At 31.5% G+C, this 23,728-nt stretch overlaps 1 protein-coding gene across 2 annotated transcripts in view; it reads left to right on the top strand.

Annotated features, from left to right (window-relative positions):
- The window catches only part of LOC106464188 (NEDD4-like E3 ubiquitin-protein ligase WWP1), a 67,423-nt gene extending 48,417 nt beyond the window's left edge, over positions 1-19,006 (top strand). For both annotated transcript variants that reach the window (XM_013924313.2, XM_022391888.1), the window contains exons 16-22: positions 2,788-2,876; positions 5,702-5,861; positions 6,207-6,340; positions 7,096-7,236; positions 10,441-10,561; positions 12,637-12,838; positions 14,653-19,006. In XM_013924313.2, the coding sequence (XP_013779767.1) occupies positions 2,788-2,876; positions 5,702-5,861; positions 6,207-6,340; positions 7,096-7,236; positions 10,441-10,561; positions 12,637-12,838; positions 14,653-14,825 (1,020 nt within the window). In that variant the 3' untranslated portion in view covers positions 14,826-19,006. The remainder of the gene's footprint in view (positions 1-2,787; positions 2,877-5,701; positions 5,862-6,206; positions 6,341-7,095; positions 7,237-10,440; positions 10,562-12,636; positions 12,839-14,652) is intronic.
- Positions 19,007-23,728: the final 4,722 nt, after the last annotated feature.

Below are 23,728 nucleotides of genomic sequence, written 5' to 3' on the forward strand. Positions count from 1 at the left end.
GTGTTTTTTCATTTAATAGAGTAAAAAATCCCCACACAGTTTCATTTTCTATCACCGTCCTAGTTGCTGTACATCCTGTAATAAAATTCTTGACATTAACATGTGTAAGGTATAATTGTAGTCATTATAAAGAACATTTGCCACTTGGCAATGTCTGGACCTGTTAATCCTTTTGCTCGTGCTTAGTAATGTTCCCTTCATCATTTGGAAAATATAGGAGCTTATTAATTTAAGATCATAGGTGTAAACACTATAGTTTTTCACATTTTCAAAATGTTATACTGGGAACTGTTAACGATATTTGTGAAGAGTACCATAAGAATAAAACTGTTAATCTGAAGCCTATTAAATTTTTATGGTAATGTTACTTTCTTCACACACTCGTGATTTCTGATTTTTCTTTACCTTCCCTCTTAACAATTAATACAGCTTACTGGACCTTGTGGTAATGTAACTTAACCATTCCTTTACGGGCTGGGTGGAATCAACCCAGCTTGTAACCATGAGAGTAATTATACTATGTAATGCACATCTTTACAAAATGTTGCAGGTTACTGGTAAACATTACAAGGTTTTTGTACACAAAACATCAGGTTTTTAAATTAAATATTAAGATTTTTTAATTAAAGATTTTCTCAAACCTTTTTCTTTCAGAATGTTGACTATTCAACATGCAAATCAATTTTGATTTTAAGATTAAAAATACTTTAATGCAAACTTTCAAATTTCACATGCTAAATCTTTATAATCTTCAGATAATTATAAATTTTTTTGTAGAAAAACTTTGTTTTATTTGCTATTTTCACTACTCTAATTCTGTACGGGTTGGTTCAATTTGACCGACTTCGTAACCTCAATAAAAAATTAGGAAAAAAAATATAAATTATGCTTTTTTTGTTCTAGAATGACTACAAATTATAACACTAAACACACATTTTTAATATAAATAGCTTAAATCTCATAACATTATATATTTATTATTTTTATTATATTAACCTTCCAGCCATGTCTGGCTAACAGTACAGAGGTTACAATGATGCAGAGCACATGCACTCGTGTTACCGTATCCAATAATATATAACTGACATTTAATCTTTACAAAGTGACCTGTCTTGGCTGTGTTTGAGTGAACAATTATTTTGTAAAATACAGTCACATTTGAATTATTATACATTATTTATGTATATACATTATTTATATTTACGAATAAGTTCCTAAACTAGTTTTTATTTAAACCATAGAACAGTAAATAAAGAAGTAAAGCAAACAATTATCTCTTCTAGTTACGACCTTTGTACTCGTTTGCCACTTGTTGTAGATTGCTAAGCCTTATGAAATTTCCCACATGGAGGATGTGAAAAGAAATTTTTTTTAGATTTTATATATATACATTTTAAATAACCAAAAAAATAATAAATTACTATATTGATACCATAGAATTCCACTATAATTTATCAAGCGTAGTAACTAAGCTGTATTTGGGTCTAAAAAAATATGAAATTTCGAGCAGACTAAAGACTTACCCCATTGTTTGAAATCTTGTGTGAAAAGAACAAAATTAGCACAATGATATGCCAAACTAGCTGAGAAAACCACTAGGGGACATTCTGAACTTTTGATTGGTTATTCATGTCATATATAGAAGTAAGTGTATATAAGGGACTATTTCCAAAAATGGGAAGGGGGGCTCTACTGTATTTGATTCAGTATAGGAGTGATATCTTAGGAAATAGAAAAGATAAGAGGTTCTTATTTTATATTCTAGCTTGTCAATATCAGTAGTTTGAGTTCCTAATTCATACGAAACTGTAGTTTTTGTATTTTGACATTGCATACATCTAATTTGAACCAGTGCTGCATTCAATATACCACGTGACACACAAAAATTGATGTTTAGCTGTGTTTTTTAATATTTACTTTTAAATTAAGAAATTGAGTAATGTATAATTCTAAAATCTGAATTATAATGTACAATTTGATACCAAACTTATTGACGTATATTCATAAAATTTTGAATGCAAGTCAACAAACACGATGACATGGCCTCTGACACGTGACCCGTCTCAGTAGGGTGAATGGGCATTACATTACATTCTTTTAGCTTTATTTCTTTTGGATACTGCATATAGTGGTCATTTTTTTCTTATGACGTCATCTTTTGATAATGTAACAATTGGATTTTTAAGTGGTGTGAATATGTTTTTGGTTGTAACTAAGTGTAATTGACAGAAACCTAAAGTACTAAGTCTTACTTGTCTTTTGACGGTGTTTTTATCCTGATCTGTTACCTCTTTCAGTTTATTTTTTTGTCATATTTCCTACCCTGTTCTTACAACAGAGATATACTTCAACGTTGTTAAAAATGCATAAGATATGTAAAGAGGTATAATTTGTTCTTTTCATTATCTTGATAATCTCTTTCTTTATAGCCGTCAATTTGATTGTGATTGAAAGAAGGGTAAATAACTATTCAATAATTGTTTTCAAGTGTTAAAAGCACAAACAAACACTAAGATATGGACAGAAAAATGCTGCTTATAACTGTGATATATTTATGGTTAAATGAACAAAGTTTATGAAACATCTTTTTCTGTGTTGAAAATTCCTCTTTCAAACTTTATATATGTAAGTTAGCACGGTTTTACTTTAAGTTGCACAATGTGTGTGTAAAGCTACACCTGTGATAAATGAAAAAAATATTCAAAAGAGAAATTGCCCAGATGTACAGTGTTTATTTATCTAGTTGTTGTTTGAATATTGTTTTTGAGATATTCTTGTTGTAATCAGGTAATGAAAGTTCCTCCACATGAGCTTCGACGTCGTCTGTTTATTACATTCAGGGGAGAAGAAGGATTAGACTATGGAGGAGTAGCAAGGTAGGACTAGGAATTGTAATGTCTCATGCACAGGTTTTATAACCCCATTTCATGATTTATGAACAAATTTAATTTTAACATCTCGGAAGTAGTTGCATACTCCATCAGACAGATTTGCACATATTGTTGTTGGAACATTATTTGTTGAAGTATATGTTGTCAGTTGCTACACTAGTTGTTCCTAAGCACGTGTTCATCCTCATTTAACACGCAAATATGTTTTATAAAAATGTTTATATTTAAAGTGTGTTGATTATGATACTTTCATATAAATACCAGAACTGAATTGGTTCCTGTTATCAGCCAGTTTTTGTAGTCTATTGAATGTTTCTTTTATCATTAACTCTTATTCATTACCTGCAGTGCCATTAATTTTAAAATTGTTGTCATGTTGATGTACTATTGAATTGTTCATATCCTCAGTTAGAATTCACTCATTTTAACCCTCATTTATAATTGAACCATTTCTCTTACGTCAAGTGTAAAATTTCCTTTCTTAAACACTTCATTTTAGTATATCATTGCTCCTGTAGTGTTGGGGATGAGGTTGTGTTCGATGTACTACAAGAATATTGTTCACTTCCATTAAGGAACAGTTATATCACAACAGAGGTTGTGCTGGATGTACTACAAGAACATAATTACCACTGAGGAACATTATAACATCACAACAGAGATTATGTTGGATTTATTACAAGAAGATTGCTAATTCCCATTAAGGAACATAGTAACATTACAATAGAGATTGTGTTAGATGTATTACAAGAATATTGTTCTCTCCCAATAAGGAACATAGTAACATCACAAGAGATTGTTGGATGTTGTACAAGAACATTGTTCACTCCTATTAAGGAACATAATAACATCAAATCAGAGATGTGGTGGATGTATTACAAGAACATTATTCACTCCCATTACGGAACATGTAGATCACAGTGGAGATGTGGTGGATGTATTACAAGAACATTATTCACTCCCATTACGGAACATGTAGATCACAGTGGAGATGTGGTGGATGTATTACAAGAATATTATTCATCCCCATTAAGAAACATAATAACATCATAGTGGAGATGTGGTAGAATGTAAAACTTTAGGATTTTTTAAGATCATTGGTACTGCAGATAATAAACATATGCTAACGATAAAATAAACTTTTAACTCTATAAACAATGGAAACTGGTTTTTTACTCTATTGGGACCCAAGGGCAGGTCTCTGGTGTCAAGGTCACATTTGCATATCAACTTTCACAATTTAAGTGAAAATAGTAATTCTAACTATTTTGACCATTTTTTTTCTCGACTATCAAAAAACTTATATTTTGTAACTTTGAAAGATGTATATAGTGTAACTTGTAGAGAAAAATTAAAAACATTTTTGAATTTTAATTCCTTGTAAAAGGTGCTTTTACAAAATTTTCTGCCAATCCCAAAAAAAAGGGTTTTTTTTTTTTTTAATTGGTCATACCCTGTCATCTTTTAGCAACAGACTTGTCGTGTTTGATATTTTGCATGACTCATTTTCTTTGTGCTGTTAATTTTATCAACTTCATGTTGAGAGACTTTTATGATGTTACACCAAGTGTGTTGGACAGTAACTAATAAACCTTACCCTTCAAATCTGACAGAACCAACAGGTAAAAATTATTGGGTCGAAAAGATTCTTGTTATTGACATCAGTGTTAAATAAAGTGGGGTAAGCAGTTATTTAAGGTTTCTGTGAAAGTGACTAGCAGAAGTTCTTATAGTGGAGAACAAATTCTAATACAAAGTTTGGAACAAGCCACCAATTTGGGAATTTTTTATATAGTTTATTTTGACAATTTGTTTCTTCATTATAATTTATTTGTGTTATATATCTCCTTTAAAGATACAACAATATTTTTTTTTAGAAGATGTCAGGTAAAGATATTTAAGGTTAATGAGTACAGTAAACTAAGAGTTGTGCCATGGCAAACTATTCAGATGACAGAAAAGCTATTTTATTTGTGTGTATTAGTAAAATGATTGTTACTCAACACACATAAGTACACCTTAGTTATTGAAAACAAAATTATCACAGAGAAATCGAGCTTGACCAAAAATTTAGAAGAAAAAAATATTGCCTATATTAGTGTAGACCTAGGGTACAAGTGCAAATTGTGTTTCTATCAGTCAGTGGTTTTTACTGTTCATCAGTGTTTTTTGCTCTTTCTTGCAGCTTCTGTAAGTAAAAATGAATAATAAATATATAAATAACTGATGAAAGTAAAACAAGTTAGAACTCATTGAATATATAAAATGAAACTTTCTGATTAATATTATTAAAAACTCCCATTTTATTTACTTATTTCATATTTTTTAAATAGTAATTGTCTTTGTGTGTAAGAGCTTTCATGGACAAATGGAAAAAATGATTATGCTGCTACCAGGACAAAACAGCCACAACAGTTAGTTTTATTGAGAAAATAACTATTGGATTACATTTCATAATCTTAGGAACACAGTAAAAGAAAAATGGAAGCTCTACAATGAAACAGTTGTTTTTTTAACATTTTTTAAAAACAGCATTAAACAAGAAAATTTTCAAATATTCAGAACCTAAAATGCTATACAAATATTTCTTTTTTCAAGTAAAACTACATATTTATGTATAAAGCTTACCAAATTTCATGCAATGATATTAAGCAATTTAAATGTGAGAACAAAACAAATGGGTGATGCTATGTCACCCTGCCAGCCAAGAAAGGTTTAGTGATAACCATTCGTTTTTGTTTCTCTGTTAATACTTTAAGTCCAACTTGATTCTGCTAATTTCGGTGTTATATTTTTATCTTGTCTTGCAGAGAATGGTTTTTCACACTATCACATGAGGTACTTAATCCAATGTACTGTTTGTTTGAATATGCTGGAAAAAATAACTACAGCCTGCAAATCAACCCTGCATCCTCTGTCAATCCTGACCATGTGTCTTACTTCAGGTTCATTGGACGTTTTGTTGCTATGGTGAGGAAGATCCAGTTATTGCAGATATTGAAAATATTAATTTTTTTTTAAATATCCTAAATGTGATCTGTTCAAAATAACCAAACATTCTATTTTTATTTTCAAGTGTTAGCTTCTGAAGTTTCAGACAAAAATATTGCTGAGCTTTAAAGCTTTTTTATTTTTTTTACACAATTTTTAGCTACAATCAGTGAGTGATGAATTTTCATTAGAAAGAAATTAATTTTAACTTATTTTGTGGATCTTGAATCCTGCAAATCTATAAATTAAGTTTGGTACATGTAGTTTTTAATACTTTTAAAGAAACTATTCATATATAGTGTTTCTATGCTGTTTTTCTAACAGGCTCTTTTCCACGGGAAGTTCATCTACAGTGGTTTTACTCTTCCATTCTACAAACAGATGTTAGGAAAACAACTGACAATGAAGGACATTGAATCCATTGATGTCGAGTACTATAGCTCGTTAGTATGGATCAAGTAAGTTATAGTCCACATTACAGAAAGAGGTTTGTAAACTAAACCAATGAATAGATGTGTAATACATTCTACATCATAATTTTTACCTGCATATAGTCTAGAATGTTATGAATTAGGTGTAAGGAGGTAAGAATGTTCAATTCTGTTCTGTTGAAATGTTTAAATACACAGGTTCCAGAAAATATAGTAGTTATATATCACAGTGGTGAGAATATGGTTTTATTGGTTTTTTTTATCATAGTTATCCCTATTTTATTTTCACTATGATAGAAGATAACAACAGATCAGTTATAGAGAAGTATGATTTCTTCACTTAATGATTGTGTGTACAAAATACTTGCCATAACTGTGGTAATAATGATGTTCTAACAGCTTTTTTTTGTATTTCAGAGCTAGTTTTATTAGCTTTTTAATGTTAATTTATTGATTACAATGTCTTTCAAGTGAAACAACATGCAGCCACAAGCTTACAATTATCTGATTTACAAGACTGTGTATAAAATGTGTCAAGAAACCTGAAGCTCTGGGACCAATTGTCCATGACTTGAGAAGAATGTGTGTGTGTTTATATGGAAAGAATTTGTCATTAGCATTATTACTGTCTTTATGCAGTGTTGCATTATTACTGCCATTACGCAACGTTGCATTATTACTGCCATTACGCAATGTTGTATTGCATTATTACTGCCATTACGCAATGTTGTATTGCATTATTATTGCCATTACACAACGTTGTATTATTACTGCCATTACAGGGAGAATAACATTGATGAACTTGAGATGGAAATGTACTTCTCAGTGAACTTTGAAGTTCTTGGGGAGGTGATGTCACACGACCTGAAACCTGATGGTGGAGAAATTAAAGTTACAGAGGAGAACAAGGATGAATATCTGAGGTATATCCTGATTTATTTTACTATTAAAGGCATAAGGTTCATTAAGCCAAAAATAGAATAACTAGCAAAAAAAATAGAATAGTTAAAATCAGTGTTCTCATGTTAAAATATTGTTATTTCCATAGGTTAAAAAAAAGGGAAGAAAATTTGATTAAAATATATATATATATATACATATAATCAAGTGGAGCTTCCAAAATGCACTGCTAAAACAGAAGGGTTAAATTTAAAACAGATTTAGTTGTTTTTTGGAGAGTCATGAGTTTGAATCCTGTTCCTGAACACACTCACACTTTCAGCCATGAGGACATTATAATGTGATGGTCAATCCCACTATTCATTGGTAAAGAGTAGCCCAAGAGGTAGTGATGGGTGGTGTTGACTAGCTGATTTCTCTCTAGTCTACCACTTCAAAATTAGGTAAGATGCAGAGAGTCCTTGAGTAGCTTTATGCAGAATTTGAAACAGACTTTTAAAAATAATTTATATCTATTGCTTTATCTATAGACCTTCAACAATGTTAATCATCAACTGTTCTAACACCAGGAAATAGGACATAGCAGTGGAGTTGGCATTTGTCCCTTTGGTATCCAGTGGAGTACACCCATTTTCTAAGGGTGAAGTTGCACCCTTAAATTAAAACAAGTATAGAAGATAAACTTTAAGCATTTTCTCATGAATTTTTTAAAAATACTGCAGAGTTGAAATTAATTCATTGAAAGAGTTTTATTTAATTTTGTATAAAGATATTAAAAAAAATTGTATTTTGGGCTGACTTCATTGCACTCTAAACAAAAACATTAGTGCCTATGAATTTTTCTGGGCATAATATGGCACTCCTAGCCCCCCCAGCAGAAATGTGGAAATGACGTTGTACAAAACAGCACCTTGTAACTTTGATAAAAGTGTAGTTTTATCAATTCTAGTCAATCACTGTTTTTTGGCACCATCATAACTGAGGTTATGTAAATTTCCTGTATCTCAGCTTTGAGAAGTTATGGCTTGTGTCTGAACACTCAATGAAAGCTCTTTTTATGTTCCTTTTGAGTGTATGAGCCATTATGGCTTCTAGATCATTACAAAATTGTGTAGAGATTAGAAGGTAGTGTTGGAAGTTTAGCTTGAAGAAATGATGTTTATAAGCAACTGCCACGTTTAGTCTTGATAGTTATGGCTTGTGTCTGAACACTCAATGAAAGCTCTTTTTACGTTCCTTTTGAGTGTATGAGCCATTATGGCTTCTAGATCATTACAAAATTGTGTAGAGATTAGAAGGTAGTGTTGGAAGCTGCCACGTTTAGTCTTGATTCTTTTTTAAACTACTTGGTTTGTCATTTTGTTTTTCATTTGAATTATGATAATGCAGTTTTAATGGAAAATGATGAGATTGAGAATTGTTAAATTTAGTTAGATTAATTTGTACTCTATCATAACTTGGTTTGCCAAAAAAACTGCTGTTTATTTGGTAATTTAGTACATTAGACTTTAGTGGGCAAAGAGAATCATAGAAAATAAATTAAAAAGTACATATAATTGAGTATAAAACAGTTAAACTTATTAAATTATATTATCAGATATATTAAATGATTGATTTGTCTGAAAGTATTCATATTTTTCGCTGCGGTATAGCGGCTCTTAGAATGGCTGTGTTTTTTCAAATACAAACGTTTGGCTCACAGCTCCATCATCTCTTGACTGATTTGAGATCTAATTACAAGTTTGTATTCAAGAGGTCAAACCCTTTTGATTGGTGTATTTGACCACACCCAAGGTTTCATAAATTAATTTACTTTAATCCTGCATAAAAGAATTTCAGTTTGAGGGTAGGCTGGTAGAGATCCTGATTAGTAATAAAATTGAATCAGGTATATGCGTGCCCCATGCTTGGTATTGCTGATGCACAAAAATATAGCTAATAAAAAGAAAAAAAAAGGTCTTGTAGATTAATTTATTCTAATCCTGCCTAAAAGAATTTCAAGTGCTGTGGCTATTGAGGATTCCTTCATGTTTGAATGACAGAACAATATATTCTGCTTGAAGGTTGGGACACTTAGTAATTTACTAACTATAAATAAACAATCACACACAGATTTGAACTTGGTCAGTGTTCTATCTAGCTTTTATTATCTGAGTTGTTACTTCAAAACTATGTAAATTTTAAGAAAATATATTTTTTTTATTTAGTGTATTTTTGACTTTTACATATCCTGTATCTGCTTACATTGTTTGTAAAAAAAACTTAAACTGAGTTCATAACAACATACTTAAACTGGTCTAAATAAAATATGATTTTCAACATCCATTATGCATTACCATATCAGATTCACCTGAATCTTTTATGTATTCAATCCTTGTTTCATTCTAAAATTCTGGGACAATAAATGCAATAAATTTCTCAACACTACAAGTGTATTTTGTTGTTCTCTATGTATGTACTACCCATCATGAGTGAATATTCACATTAGATAATTCACTCTGAACCCCATCAATTTTTAAACGTTTTTCTAAACTGTTTGTGTACCAAATTACTTGTGGGCTCAAGACGTGGCTGGTTACAGGTTCCCCAATAAGATACAAGTATAGAAAAGAATATAATCAAAAATATTGTCAGTATCACAGTTAATCTTGCTAATTATATATCTTACATAGAAACTGAGTGATTATACACAATCTTTGTGTTCAGTTCTTTACAACTAGTTTTGTAACAGGCAAAAAACTAAATTTCTCAGAATGATTCAATGTAAGGACCTCACTGGTAGTGAATGGTATAAAAAAAGTGTGTAATTTGAGGCTTAATTTGGTTCTTGACATGATTTTTGTAGAATTTCAATTTATAAGAAATACTTTATCAATATTTGCTATATACAGTACTGAGCCAATCATAGCCTAGGGTTATAATGTGCTAGTCTGTAAACCTGAGGGTCCATGGTTCATGTTACATTGCAACAAAAATGAGCTCTGCACTTATGGGGATGTGAGTACATTATAAAAGTGACACCAATTCCCACTATTTGATTATTGTAGCTCAAGAGTTGGCAGTTGGTACTGTTGACTAACTGTCTTTCCTGTCGCTTGTTAGTTCAGAATTAGGAATTGTTAATGCACATAGTCTGTGCATATTTTTGCACAATTTCTGAAACAAACATATACATTATTATAAAGTATTTTATTTTTAAACACCCTCTTTTACATTCACTATCACAGGCTTGTCACACAGTGGAGGTTTTCACGAGGACAAGAGGAACAGACCAAAGCATTTCTTGATGGCTTTAATGAAGTCCTACCTCTGGAGTGGTTGCACTACTTTGATGAAAGAGAGTTGGAGGTATTTATAGTCTAGAGGTCATGATGTAGCATAAGATGTAACATTGTAAGAAGATTAGTTATGAAAAGACACAAAAGATATTAACTAACTTGGACATATCAGTTCTCCTGCTGTGTACCACACATGACATAGCCTTTTTACAAGCTCTAAAGGTTAGCTGTAAAACTGGATAATGCAACACAAAACACTTGGGCACAGTCAAAGCTCCATCAACCAGTACATGTTCTCGTTGTTGGATTTTACTATTGTGTGTTATCTTTTAATGTTGGGTAATCACAGTAGAAAATGTGAATGGTACATCTGAAGAAGAAAGATACTGGTAATCTAATGAGATTGTTCATAGTCACAGCTATTAAATGCCTGTCAGAATGGAACATAACCATTTCTTTTGTCTCCTGATAAATAGAACAGTGATGGATAGCATTAGGGACTCCTTTTTTTAATTTAAAGAAGAAATGAGTTGTTTACAAATTGATCATTATAGTATAGGTCAACATCTCCAAAAAGTAGTTTAAACAAATTATTAGGTTTTAAATTGGTTTACTACTGTTATTTTTAGCCTGTTAATGTTCGTAATGTACGTGTTCTAAAACATATATAATGTCAAGTGTACTTGGTATGTTTTAATACCTTTGTTGTCAGCCGTTAATGTTTCTGTACATGTTCTAAAACATATATATATATATATAATTTTAAATATACTAGGTGTGTTTTAATACCTCTATTGTTAGCATATGTATTTGCTTGATCAGAATTAACTTAAGGGTATTTGAAATGATTTTGTGACTTTATGGTGAGTCTTATCCATATTCCTTTCTAACACTTGCACCTGAAAATTGTTAAATGGTTAATAAAGCTACAATTGTACACATTTATCACAAGGTTTTAAACTGATACATTTCCACAGAAAACAGTGTTTATATAGTTTTAAAAAAAGTAAAGACTTGCTTAAATAATCAATGAAAGACAAGTTAAACTTTCCCCATTGAATTTAAAAAAGATTTCAAAATGGTAATAGTAAATATGTAACTATTTCCATAGCTAATTTAAAGTAATGTATGATTTATATGATATCATTTAAAATAAATATTTTTGAAATTTTTCTAGACTGGAATAGAAAAATAATAAAGCAATAATTTCTCAAACTCAAATAGATAAAAGGCAGATGTTAAAAGAAGGATTAAAAATATGTACTTTCTAAATAATAAGGTAATTATTATATCTACAGATTTATCTTTCTTGTTTTTGATGAAAAATTATTAACTTTTGTAAAGTGTTATTCATTTGTAATCTGTTTCAGTGAATGTTAATTATTCCAGTGTCCATGTGAAAAATGAATTAGGACAAAGTGTGTACATTGTGCATGTTAGTAATAATGTTATTCAGTTGATCAGGCACTGAGCTAGAAAAAGTTGGTGAATTCCTTTACACTGTTGAAGTGCGAGTGTTAAACTTCATAGTATTCGGTTATGAAAATCTCTCTGTGGGGACATTTTGTGTTTCTTAGCTAGAAATTAGTTTGCACTGAGGTTTGTATTTATACATAGTGAGTAGTATGGGGAAGTAGGGAGAGATTTGAATTATAGTTAATATTTAGGCCATTTGATAGATGTTGCCGTAAGCCCCTGGAATTTTGATAAAGGGGTTATGACCAAAAATATTGCTAACAATGAGGGTGTCAAACTGGTGAATTGGTGCATTCTAATTATTATAAGTTTTTGTTTTATGCATACTCATAGTTAAACTATTATATAAAATTAGCTATATTAATTATTGGGTTAATTTTTATTTTCCAATCTTTGTAGGCATCTCATTATGATCAGAAATTAATGATAACTGATTTGGTTAGAATTTTAAGTGTATGATTTAAATGGATTACTGGAACAAGACTTAGTATTTTAATAGAAAAAAAAAGTTGCACTCCTGGAAGGTTTTTTTTTTTTCCTTTTTATTCATTTTAGATTTAAAAATACTAATTTAAAACATTGTTAATCATCCTGTATAAATAATATTACAGTTGATGTTTGCACATGCAATGTAATGTTTTTAAATTTGCACAACTTTGTTTTTACTAGTTAATGCTTTGTGGGATGCAAGAAATTGACGTAGATGACTGGCAACAAAATACTATTTATCGACACTACACTCGCACTAGCAGACAGATTGTGTGGTTTTGGCAACTGGTGCGGAAGATGGACAATGAAAAGCGTTCACGACTACTTCAATTTGTGACAGGCACATGTAGGGTGCCAGTAGGTGGATTTGCAGAATTAATTGGTAGGTTGTTTTTACATTAAATTCTTTTAGCTTATATAGTTGCTGTTTAAATATTTTTTTTGATTTAACAAGTTAGCAGCATTAAAAACTAGTTATCTATTTATTAATTTTTACAACTTATTTTGGAGCCATTTAAATTACATCATTCTTAATTCTATTTTAATGTGATGTCATATCACACTTACATAATACTGCTAATAATACTCTGTGCAGTGCTTTTGACTTGAATACACAATAGAATTAGCTAATGCTTCATTCAATGCTCAATGACAATGTTTACCCAATAGCTTGGGACAAGTAAGATATACGTACAGACCTGTTGCTGATGTAATACACGTGGCCGATGGGACTAGCAGCTTGTTTATTGCATATCTACTTTATTTTGACTTTTTGACATACGCAATTGGTTTGTTGCTTTCGCGTGATGAAATTATGATATTAGTTTTGTAAACTCAACATGCTCAATTTGTTTATTTCTGAAAGCAGAAAAGGAAATAATTTCACAGCCAATCAGGAAATTATTTTCTTTCTCTGCAGGTTCACATTAATCCGCTGCCCAGTTTGTTGTTTTGAAGGCTGTACAATAGAGGTATCATTCCAATTGAAAGCTTTTTTTTGAATGTGTGTACATTATACTCACAGTATTTTATTTAATGGTATAAGTCATGAGTTTGCCCTGTAGTAGATCTCTGAACTTTGGAGCTGGCAAGTAGGGTTTGAATCTTTGTAATACCAAAATATATTCCCTGCACCTTAAAACTTTTGGGTCAATCCCTTATCATGGATGATGGGCAGTAGAGTGCTGTTGACTGGTTGTTGTCCCTCTGGTCAGTAGCTCAAAATTAGGGATGGCAGCACAGAACCTTAATAGCTTTGCCATAAATCCAAAATATTACTTATTCAATAAATATATAAATATTTTTAGTAATTATTTGCTATTTACATTTTTAAAATATTAATGGCTTTATAGGTATGTTTGTAGCTGAAAAATCATGAAAAATAAGTGTTTTGTGTACACCTTGTTTTATTAGCAAAATAATTCAATGCGACTATCCCTGTTATGGCCAGTAAACTGAATGTGCAAGTGGCTTAAAGTAAATGTAGAGTGATAATTAACTGTTTTGTCAATGTGCATTTAAAAATTCCAGGTGAAAAGTTATTTTTTACTGCTAAGTGAGAATCATGTTATAAAATGATTGTGTATAGCCTCTATATGACTTGTTTTGTTGTTTAAGAGATTACATATAGTGTATGCCACAAGACACAACCAAAATGCTCTGTTGTCATGCGAAGTTTGGAAGGGTAACTTGAATACATTAACCATTTTAAACACAAACAAATCTTAAAAATGATTTGGGTATTAACCCATGTAGTTAATGTGTTAGGTATGATGTATACATGTTTTTTGCACACAGATTATTACTTAGTTAATATATCAAAGTTATGATTAAGCTGGATAAGCATTGGAAATCTGTAGGTCTAACATTGTGATAAGAATCATATAAGCTGCATATTTGTCTTGTTCCTCATAACTTGTCCGTTTCAGATATGAAATCAGAAAAAACTTGTATTTTACGTTATTACACAAATATTTGTCCAGATCAACTTTTGTCCCATACTGTGCAACTCTGCTAATTAGTTCTGGTTGTTTTTTTTTTAAATACTCACCTTAGACTTTTAATGTGAAATGGACATATTAAGAGGTGTGTGAAAAAACATTTGTAGTTCAGATAGTAATTAGTGTTTATTATTTCAGGATGCACTGTTGTGTGTCAATTTTTATCACTCTGTTACACATGCTTTTTTCCAAACAGGGAGCAATGGACCTCAGCGATTCTGTATAGAGAAAGTTGGAAAGGACACCTGGCTCCCACGCAGCCACACATGTTTCAACAGGCTGGACCTGCCACCATACAAGAGTTATGATCAGTTAGTTGAAAAGTTAACCTATGCTGTTGAAGAAACTGAGGGGTTTGCTCAGGAGTAGAATGTTAAAATTCACATATGGCTGGTGTAGCTGACCTGCTGGACATTAGTTGTGATATTTTAATAGCTTTGCAAGGTGTCTTATGTCATCAGTTGTGATGAAGCTGCCTTGAAATCCAAAGGACGTTTAAATGTGCCGATCTGAAGAACACCGAGCAGAGACTGATAATAAATTAATCTAAGTAACATTCCCTCATGACAAAAGTTGGAGACAAGTGTGAGAGTGTTTGATAAACAATTGTTTTTTAAAGAGTTTTGGTTCTAGGGCATCCCAAATGAATTATTTAATTTTTTTGGATACTTGTAAAGATATTGAACTCCAAACATAAGATTTGATGGCACAGTTTATATGTCATAACGAAGAGTGATAACCATAAGTTTATAGTTTATTAATATATATGAAGGCTTTTTTCCCACCAGATGAGTGGAATGTCACTGAGATTCTACACATTAAAGTTTTTCATGATCGGGTTTCAAGAAAAGAAAAGAAACATTCAGCATGATAGTTTTTTTATTATAAGTGGTGTCTATTACAATATCAATTTGCATAAAACTATTCAATAAAGTAATTAGCTTTTAGTTTTTGGAGAACACTGTTCATTTAGGTGCAATGATTCTACTTTTAGTATGTTTATAGTGTTTTGAACCATGTAAGAAAATTTAATTCCATCTTTAACATATCCATCTTTTTAAATTTTAAATTACCTAAAACAGTAGAACATTACAATCTCAGTTTACCTTGACTTCAATAGAAAAGGTTGACTCTTAAACAGGTCAAAAGTTACAAGAAAAAATTCCTGAAAATATTAAAATTGATATGATCCTAGCATTAGCTGTGACCACAAAATATTCTGAATGTCATTGTTACTGTAATTGTGTAAAACAAAAAAGAGAGAGAGAGAGAATTAATATTGAAAAGGCATTGAGAGATTTTAGTTTATTATTTGCAATATTAAAAAGAAAAAAACTAGCATAGAATGAAGTGAAAAGGTATTTCTTAAAATTATACGAGAACTAAAAGAATTAATGTGTAAAAATTAATTAATGTCGAAGATCATTGTTTCAGTACAGGCACAAGCATTATTACTTTTCAGATGTTACCAAATACGAGATCAGATTTAGGCACTCTCCAACTATTTGTCTGCAAATATTTCAGACTGGAAATTACGTTATCTTACACATATGTGGTTATTAATATTTCTACTGAAATGCTAATAAGAATTAGAATAATAATTAGAATAAGTTACCCAACCATCCAGTGAGAGAAATATTTGATTTTCTTCTAGTTGTTTATGTAGTATTAGTGTGGAATTAAAATTGGCAGAATTTAACACCTCATAAATGTTAGAGATAAGATTTAGGAGGCATTATTCTATTTTATAATACACACACACACAATGAAAAATTAGCTTCAATTTCTACTGTTGATTGAATGTTTCTGTACGAACTATTTTAAAATTGTTTAAAATTTTTATTAAAAGTGCAAGTGTTTCTGTGTTGAAGTTACTTTGGTGAAACAGTGAGGCCAAATTCTGTATGATATTACATTTAGTTTACCACCAGAGTGTGATGTAGTTCAAAACTGTAGTAAGCCTTAATAAGTGCAACAGCCCTCTATATTTTTATTTTGGATATTAGCAGAGAAATGGAACGGAGAGTGGATACTGTGGATTAGTGTTAAATAATTATTTGGGAAGTGTAGGTATGCTTGTAATTAATTAATTAATTTAGGGTACTGTGTTAATACAGGTAAATGTATCAAGATTCAGCAATTGAGAATATATTTTTAATATAAAAAGTATCTTTGAAATAAAGCAATAGTTATGAATGTAGAAACACTAAGATGTGAAAAATGCTTGTTCCAAATAATTGTCTATAAACTTGGGTCAGTTATGCTGTTGTGAAAAAAAATAGTAAAAATATATACTAATGACAAGCTAAAAAAAATTGGCCTGTATATAATTATCTTTCATATATTTTGTGTTTATTGTGTAGCTTATCCTAGTACAATGTCTGGTGCTTTATTTAGCTGGATGCACAAGCCTTTAACATCAAGGGTGGGCCAACATTTTGTTAAGTGTCATTTAAAGATCAACAAATGCTAGACGCTGAATAACCATTGGAAAGATTGCATTAGGTACAAAAACCAGTGGTAAGATACATGAAATTGGTGCTTATGATGATAGCATTACTTTTAAAACTGTTCCATTCCTTAAAATGGGAAGTTTGTTGAAGAATGTAGTTTTTTCCCCTTCCATTACAATGTAGAACTTCTGTAATTAACACAAAGGAAATTAAGCAAAAGGTTTTAGATATGGTAATACAATATGCTAAAGAAAACAAGGTCTTTTATATGGTAGTAGACCTGTTGTAACTAAAACAAAAGGTGAGCCATTTTGTAAGTTTAATGGGGCTGTGACAACACAGACATGGTTAGTCCTAAGGCTAAAGTTAACTTTGTTGGTCTAGACTCTACAGACATTTGCTCAAATTTAACCTGTTTGTTAAGAAAGGCATATTTTTTGTGATGATTTAAGTATGTTGGACTTTCCAGGAAATGAATGTGTTATAGGTATTTAAGGAGAGAGAGAGAGAGAGACTTCTCTGTGTTAATGTAGAAACCAGAATATAACTGAACAACTTTCATTTTCTCTTGGAATCATGCAGTAACATTTGTAAGATATGGATTGTGTTTTAATGAATGATTGTTAACTTTTGTCTATGTTTACTGTTTGTAAATAATGTGAAGTAAACAGTTGAGAAAATTATATTATTACAACAAAAACAACAGCACTGACATATAAGACATATTAAGTTAATATTATTTTTGAACACTAACTGCAGAAGGAGGTAATTTTGAGTTAGCTTGCTGAAAAACTTCAAATATTTTTTTTTCAACATGTTAAGTTTAGGTGGTCAAATTTGCAGAACTTATATGTGATATTTGTTATTAATTAGAATTAATTTGGTATTTTAAAACTTCATTAAGTGTGTTGATACATCACTTAGTGTTTTCAAGTCATACTTACCAGTTTTTTGTAGAAAAATCCTTTTCAAATTAATTTTGTTTGTAACTCTGACTGTGTAATATCAGTGTAAACGTCGGTAAAACAAGAATGCTGTTGATTTGTAATTGAATATAAACACATTAAGCAAAAAATTGATGCTCTGTGTAAAGCCAAAATTTATGGAAACTTACTGATAAACAGATGTCATAAGAAGTCAATGTTAAACAGATCGTCATGCAAAAACGTTTCTAGCATATCGTTGCCCAGTAGAACTTGACCATTTTGCCATGACCTTGTTATTTAAAATGGACATTGCAAGGCTGTTCCAGACTCACTCCGAATACATAGTCTGTGCATGAGGAAGAATGATACCATGATCGGTACTGAATCACTGAATTTTGTTTGGCCATTTAATCAATTCTGATAGAGCACCTTTTTTTTTCACTTGGTGATGATCTTGAACACAGTCCTTGGATACCTTGTAACCCCAGTCTAATGTATTGAAAACCAAGCTTGTTCCTTAGCCTCACCACCTTAATATGATAACGTATAGATGATATGCACACATTAAGTTAATTTCATCATCCCTAGTCTCACTGCAAGGGATTTATCTTAGAAAACAATGTTATTAACACAGCTCTATTTCAAAACAGTTGATATTTTTCTGTGTATCTAGTACTTTATTCAATGTCGTTTCAACTTGGTGTGGTGTAATAAATTACTAGCATTTTATCGTTTATTTGTTGTTTTACAAAGTCTGAGGTCTTTACCACAGGGAGAAAAATAAATGTAATCTAAGCCTCATGTTTCTGATAACCAAAAAATAGTGTGAATTAGGTATTCCACAAATGGTCAGATTTTAAATATTCTTGTTTCTTTTTTCAAAGCAAGATTCCACATGTTTAGAACCACAGGATCTTTGAGGAAAAATATTTTGAGTTTTTGAAAAAATTCACTAACATATGAGTTGTTTTTTCCTAGCCGACTGAGGTGTACATTGCTTCTGGAGTTACAGAAGTGAGAACCTCGCATGTATGAAGACTTTCAAATTAATTCTTGATGAGAAAAGATGCCCTAAAATTTGGACTCTAGGACTACTTACTAAATATGCTTAATCTGTTTGTTGTACAGAAATAGTCTAAATCCTAAAAATAAATTACATTATTTCCAATAATTCTTGTGCCTTATTTTTTCATTGTTTTTCCTTTAAATTGTAAGCTGTTTCATAAAAGAAAGATAAATTTCACTTAATTTAATTCACGATTTTGAATTTGAGACAATTAGTAATAATATAAAGTATTTTCTGAAACAATACATAGTCTAATGTTGACAATAAAAGAAGCTTGCATGAACAGTTTTTTTGTGTGTGTGTGTGTGTGTGTGTGTGAATGATAAAAATTTATTAGTAGTTAATTTAATAATCAGGATTTCACGTAATTGCAGGTTTTACTTTTAACAATTAATTTTCCAGTCCTCAATGTCAGATAGTGTAAATACATTTATCTTTTTTCTTTGTCTGTGTCCACTTTGTGTTTCAGTCATGATTTCAAGGATTTTAAGCAGTGCCTTTTTGTGTTTTACAGGATGATATGAGAAAGTTTATTATGGCATAAGAAGAAAGTGCTTTGAATATTAAAATCACTTGTACGATCTCAATGCTTAATATTCTTTTTTGAAAACCTTTATTCACAAAAATATATTTCAACTGTTATATATATATATACATCCAAATACTTTAAAATGTGAGTTTAAAATGAGGATGATAATAATGACATAATATTACTGTACTGGCACACAACAAGAAAGCCGAAGAGATTCTGAAGGTAATGGTTTCATGACATTTTAATGGAAAATAAGCAGCATGGGAAATACCACCACCTTGTCAAAGAACTGGATTTCGATTCAGAAAGAGTTTGGTGTTGTACATGCTCGTGTACACACTCGGTAACATGATTGTCTTTGTGTTGTTTTTTATTTTACTCTTTGAGCTGACCAGTATTTCATCTGCCCAAGTGACTTACAGCATCCTTGCTTCTTTTGTTAGTGACCAGTAACAAATATTTTTTCAAAATATACATATTATCAATGCCTAGAATTTTACCAATAGATGTCCAAATATCCGTAGTCAAATTAACCTTTACTTGTTGGATTATAAACATTCATGTTTCCTGACCTTCAATAAGGTTGCTATATGTATATCCACATATAACGTGTAAAAACATGCTGGTAAATTCGCTGGATGTAATATCGGCGGGTTCGTGTGTAATTGGATTGTTAAAACTGGTGCTGGAGAAGTGTTGTCCTTGTACACTGAGTGGATTATGGAAAGTGTGGGTGAGGGGTAGTATGATTTGGACCTGACAGCTTTACGACGGAGCCTCTACAATGCTGCAGGGCTATTATCGTCGAGATGTACGATCGCCAGATAGAGAATGTAGTAGTAGTATGTTGAAATCAACAGACGTAAACTTTCAAGTGACACTAGGAGTCGCTTTAGGCACATTATCTAATCTTACGTTATTAAGGTATACTTTTACTATCATCATCACTTTAATTAAAGGCATTTTGAAAGTATTTGTCATTCCACTTTTGTTTTGTCGTCATAGAAATGTTACCAACGTATTTTCGCAAGTTATTGATAAAAATCGAACATTTTAAAATCAATTTTCACTACTATTAAAAAATCCATTTTTGATATTCGCATTATGATTTGTAGATTGGTACAGTTTTTATTTTGATTTACGACATGAAGACACACTATAGTGTGTCGTGCGGCCAAAACAACCTGCAGGACACACTGTGTTATTATCAGGAGTGATAATTTATCGATTTTCCACCTTCTTTAGCTCGGACTGTGGTAATCCAAACTATAACATATTTTCAGAGAATATGCTCTACTGGAACCTTTGCTTCGAATACTAATTTCAAGGCAACCCATTAAGAAATACATGAGATATAAAATATTTAATTTTGATTGAATTTACCCTATTTTTTTTCTTCGCACCAAAAGTACGGAAATTTAATTTGATAGAAAGGCATACTTTTATTGATTTTTTTTTATTTAATTTGGTACACAGACAGACCTTTACAACCTACAGTTAGGTGTCAAATTGGGTCTAAATTAAAGCCACATGTACAAAGTTATTCAACAAAAACCGCCGAAATTTGACCAAAATTTTTGCGCACACTTACACAGAAAGTCGCATAGCTGTCGGTCTAAAATTTTTGTCACAGCTTCAATGAAGAGTAAAAGTGGACTATTTTTAGGTTGTTTTTTTTTTTTTATTTCATTCAGATTAAAGATGACTGATTTAGAGTACCAAAGCTATAGGGTGAAATGACATGGAGATGTATATACATAAGTATTGGTTAGGCCAAGCAAAACTCAAAATTTATTTGAGAGAAAAACATTCTTAATTAACTTTTATGGATTTTTTTTTAAAATTTGTACACTGATAGATCTTTACGACCTATAGTTAGGTGTCAAATTTGGTGTAAATAAAATTTAGTTAGGCCGCGTATTTTGTTTAACCCACCATCATTCCCCTAGTTGAACAAAAAACGCGGCCTGGCTAGCTAATGAATGAATAGATGCTGTAAAATTCTTACCAATGCTGTAAGTGTAGCTACCAGTTCCTCATTCCTTTAAATCGCACGCTCACTCCATTTTTGGCCTCACCTTTTTCTCACACCTAAGGTGTTTTTGATTAGATAGGTCCTACCACGAAATAAAGTTACTAAAACATTCAAATATTGCCACACAGGGTCATCAAAGTTTGTTAGTCGCAAGCCGGCGCTACTATTAAATATAGCAATATTGTTGCGTCATCGAGATCATGTGATTCTCACGCTCTCTACTTTCTAGAATTATCCTGTACTTTGGCGAATGTTCTTGTTCTTACTAGATATAGGGTAGGCTGGTACATAAAAGAGGGGAAGATAATCTGCGATACACTTAATCTCAATACTCGCGCTAAAACAAATACTATAACGAACGAACGTTAACTTCAACAATACCCTGTGACTGCAGTTCAATTACTCACTGTCTACACACACACTGGTTTATTCTTTCCGAATATAACTTTCATTAAGTAAAGACTTGTGTCGCTTAAGTTTCGTCGGAACGAAGTTACGGAAAATCAATTAACAAACGGAGACGTAACAATATTATTGCAGCTGGAGAAAGCATCATCAGTCTTTTTTTTTTAAGATATATATATCGCATTAATACGCTAGATGGCAGGGCCATTACAGTTGACCAACCCACAGTAGTGTTGACTGGTCTAACTGGTAATAAAATTTTATAGTTCTACCTACCATATGAAAACGATCCCACAGATAGAAATTCAAAGTACTGTACATGTTTTTATAAGTAGTTCTTTAGATTTAAGAAAATAGTTTTTGCACAAAAACTGTCCTGTTTACTAAATATTGATATAAGAGTTTTCTTTTTAAATGTATAAGTTAAAACAACAACTACAAGAACAAAACTCGAAAGAAAACAAAAAGTTTTTAAAATCAATTTAATAAAAAGAATCTTCATATGGATGCTACTAGACCACAAACAATACATTTTGAAATAGTTTGGGTCAAACGTGTTTGAATAGTTATAGTGTGCCGGACTTTGAACCTGTGGGTTTAGCGTTCGTGTTCCGTTACCAAAATAATAATAATAATAAATCAATACAAAATGTCCTTCGCACATTGAGGCCATGCGTACGTCAAAAAGGTGGCGGTCAAACAATGGTGATGGATGCTATGGAGTAGCTGTATTGCCTATGGTCAATTTAAAATTACGAACGACTAGCGCAGATAACTCTCGAGTTCCTTTGTGTGAATAATCGAAAACGAACAACATTTTTGAATGTTTTATAATTTTGATTATAATGGGATATTCTGTATGGGAATACACGAATAGAAATACTCTATGTGTTACCCAATGACTGTAAAGAACACGAACATTTGTAACACTACAGCTCATCACTTTCCGTGTATTCCAGTTTGGGATACGCCTTTTAAGACCTGTATCTAAAGGTTAACACTGATATTCCGCAACTTAAAAAACAAAATAAACTTACAGATATACAGACCTGTATCCAGAAGTTAACACTGAGAGGAAAATAAACCCCGAGATAAATTAAGTACACTAAACATGGCGATAGGCCCGGCATGGGCAGGTGGTTAGGGCGCTCGACTCGTAATCTGAGGGTCGCGGGTTCGAATCCCCGTCGCACCAAACATGCCACCCTCCGCCTTTGCTTGGTCCCAAGTCCAGGATGAGAAAGGAGGAGGGTTGGGCGCGGGGCTAACAACTCCACCCCATAAAAAAACAACCTGTTACAAGTAACTGCAACAACAACTTTCCGTTGGTGAGGTGTTGTTACGGCCCTATGCTCCACTGGGAGTTTATAGGAATAAAAAACAAACAAAAAACATGGCCATAAACAGACTTGTATCCAGAGGTTAACACCGAAATTCCGCAACTTCAAAAAAACAAACATAAATACAACAGGTAAAAAGACCTGTGATTAGTAGTGAGACACTGCAACTTAAAAACAAAACTCTGTATCCAGAGTTTAAAATTTACTGCCGAAATTATCGTTAACAGAGAGTGCACAAAGGCTGTTATAGAATAAAGCCACAACGGGGACTCGAACTCCATATCTTAGGTATAATTACTTGGTATATATATATATGTATCAGTTCTAATCTATGTAGATAGCTTTTTTTTTATCGGGAGTTAACATTAATCAAAATCCTTCAAATTAAATACTTGTAGATAAACAGATCTATATCCTTAATAAAAAAAATCAACATTCCGCACTCAGTGATTATTCTAAGCCTTTTAGTAATAACATTTCAGACTGTAGATTAGTATACAGTAAATAATTCAGTT

The sequence above is a fragment of the Limulus polyphemus genome, unplaced genomic scaffold (assembly GCF_000517525.1).
Source record: "Limulus polyphemus unplaced genomic scaffold, Limulus_polyphemus-2.1.2 Scaffold1583, whole genome shotgun sequence".
Lineage (NCBI taxonomy): Eukaryota > Metazoa > Arthropoda > Merostomata > Xiphosura > Limulidae > Limulus > Limulus polyphemus.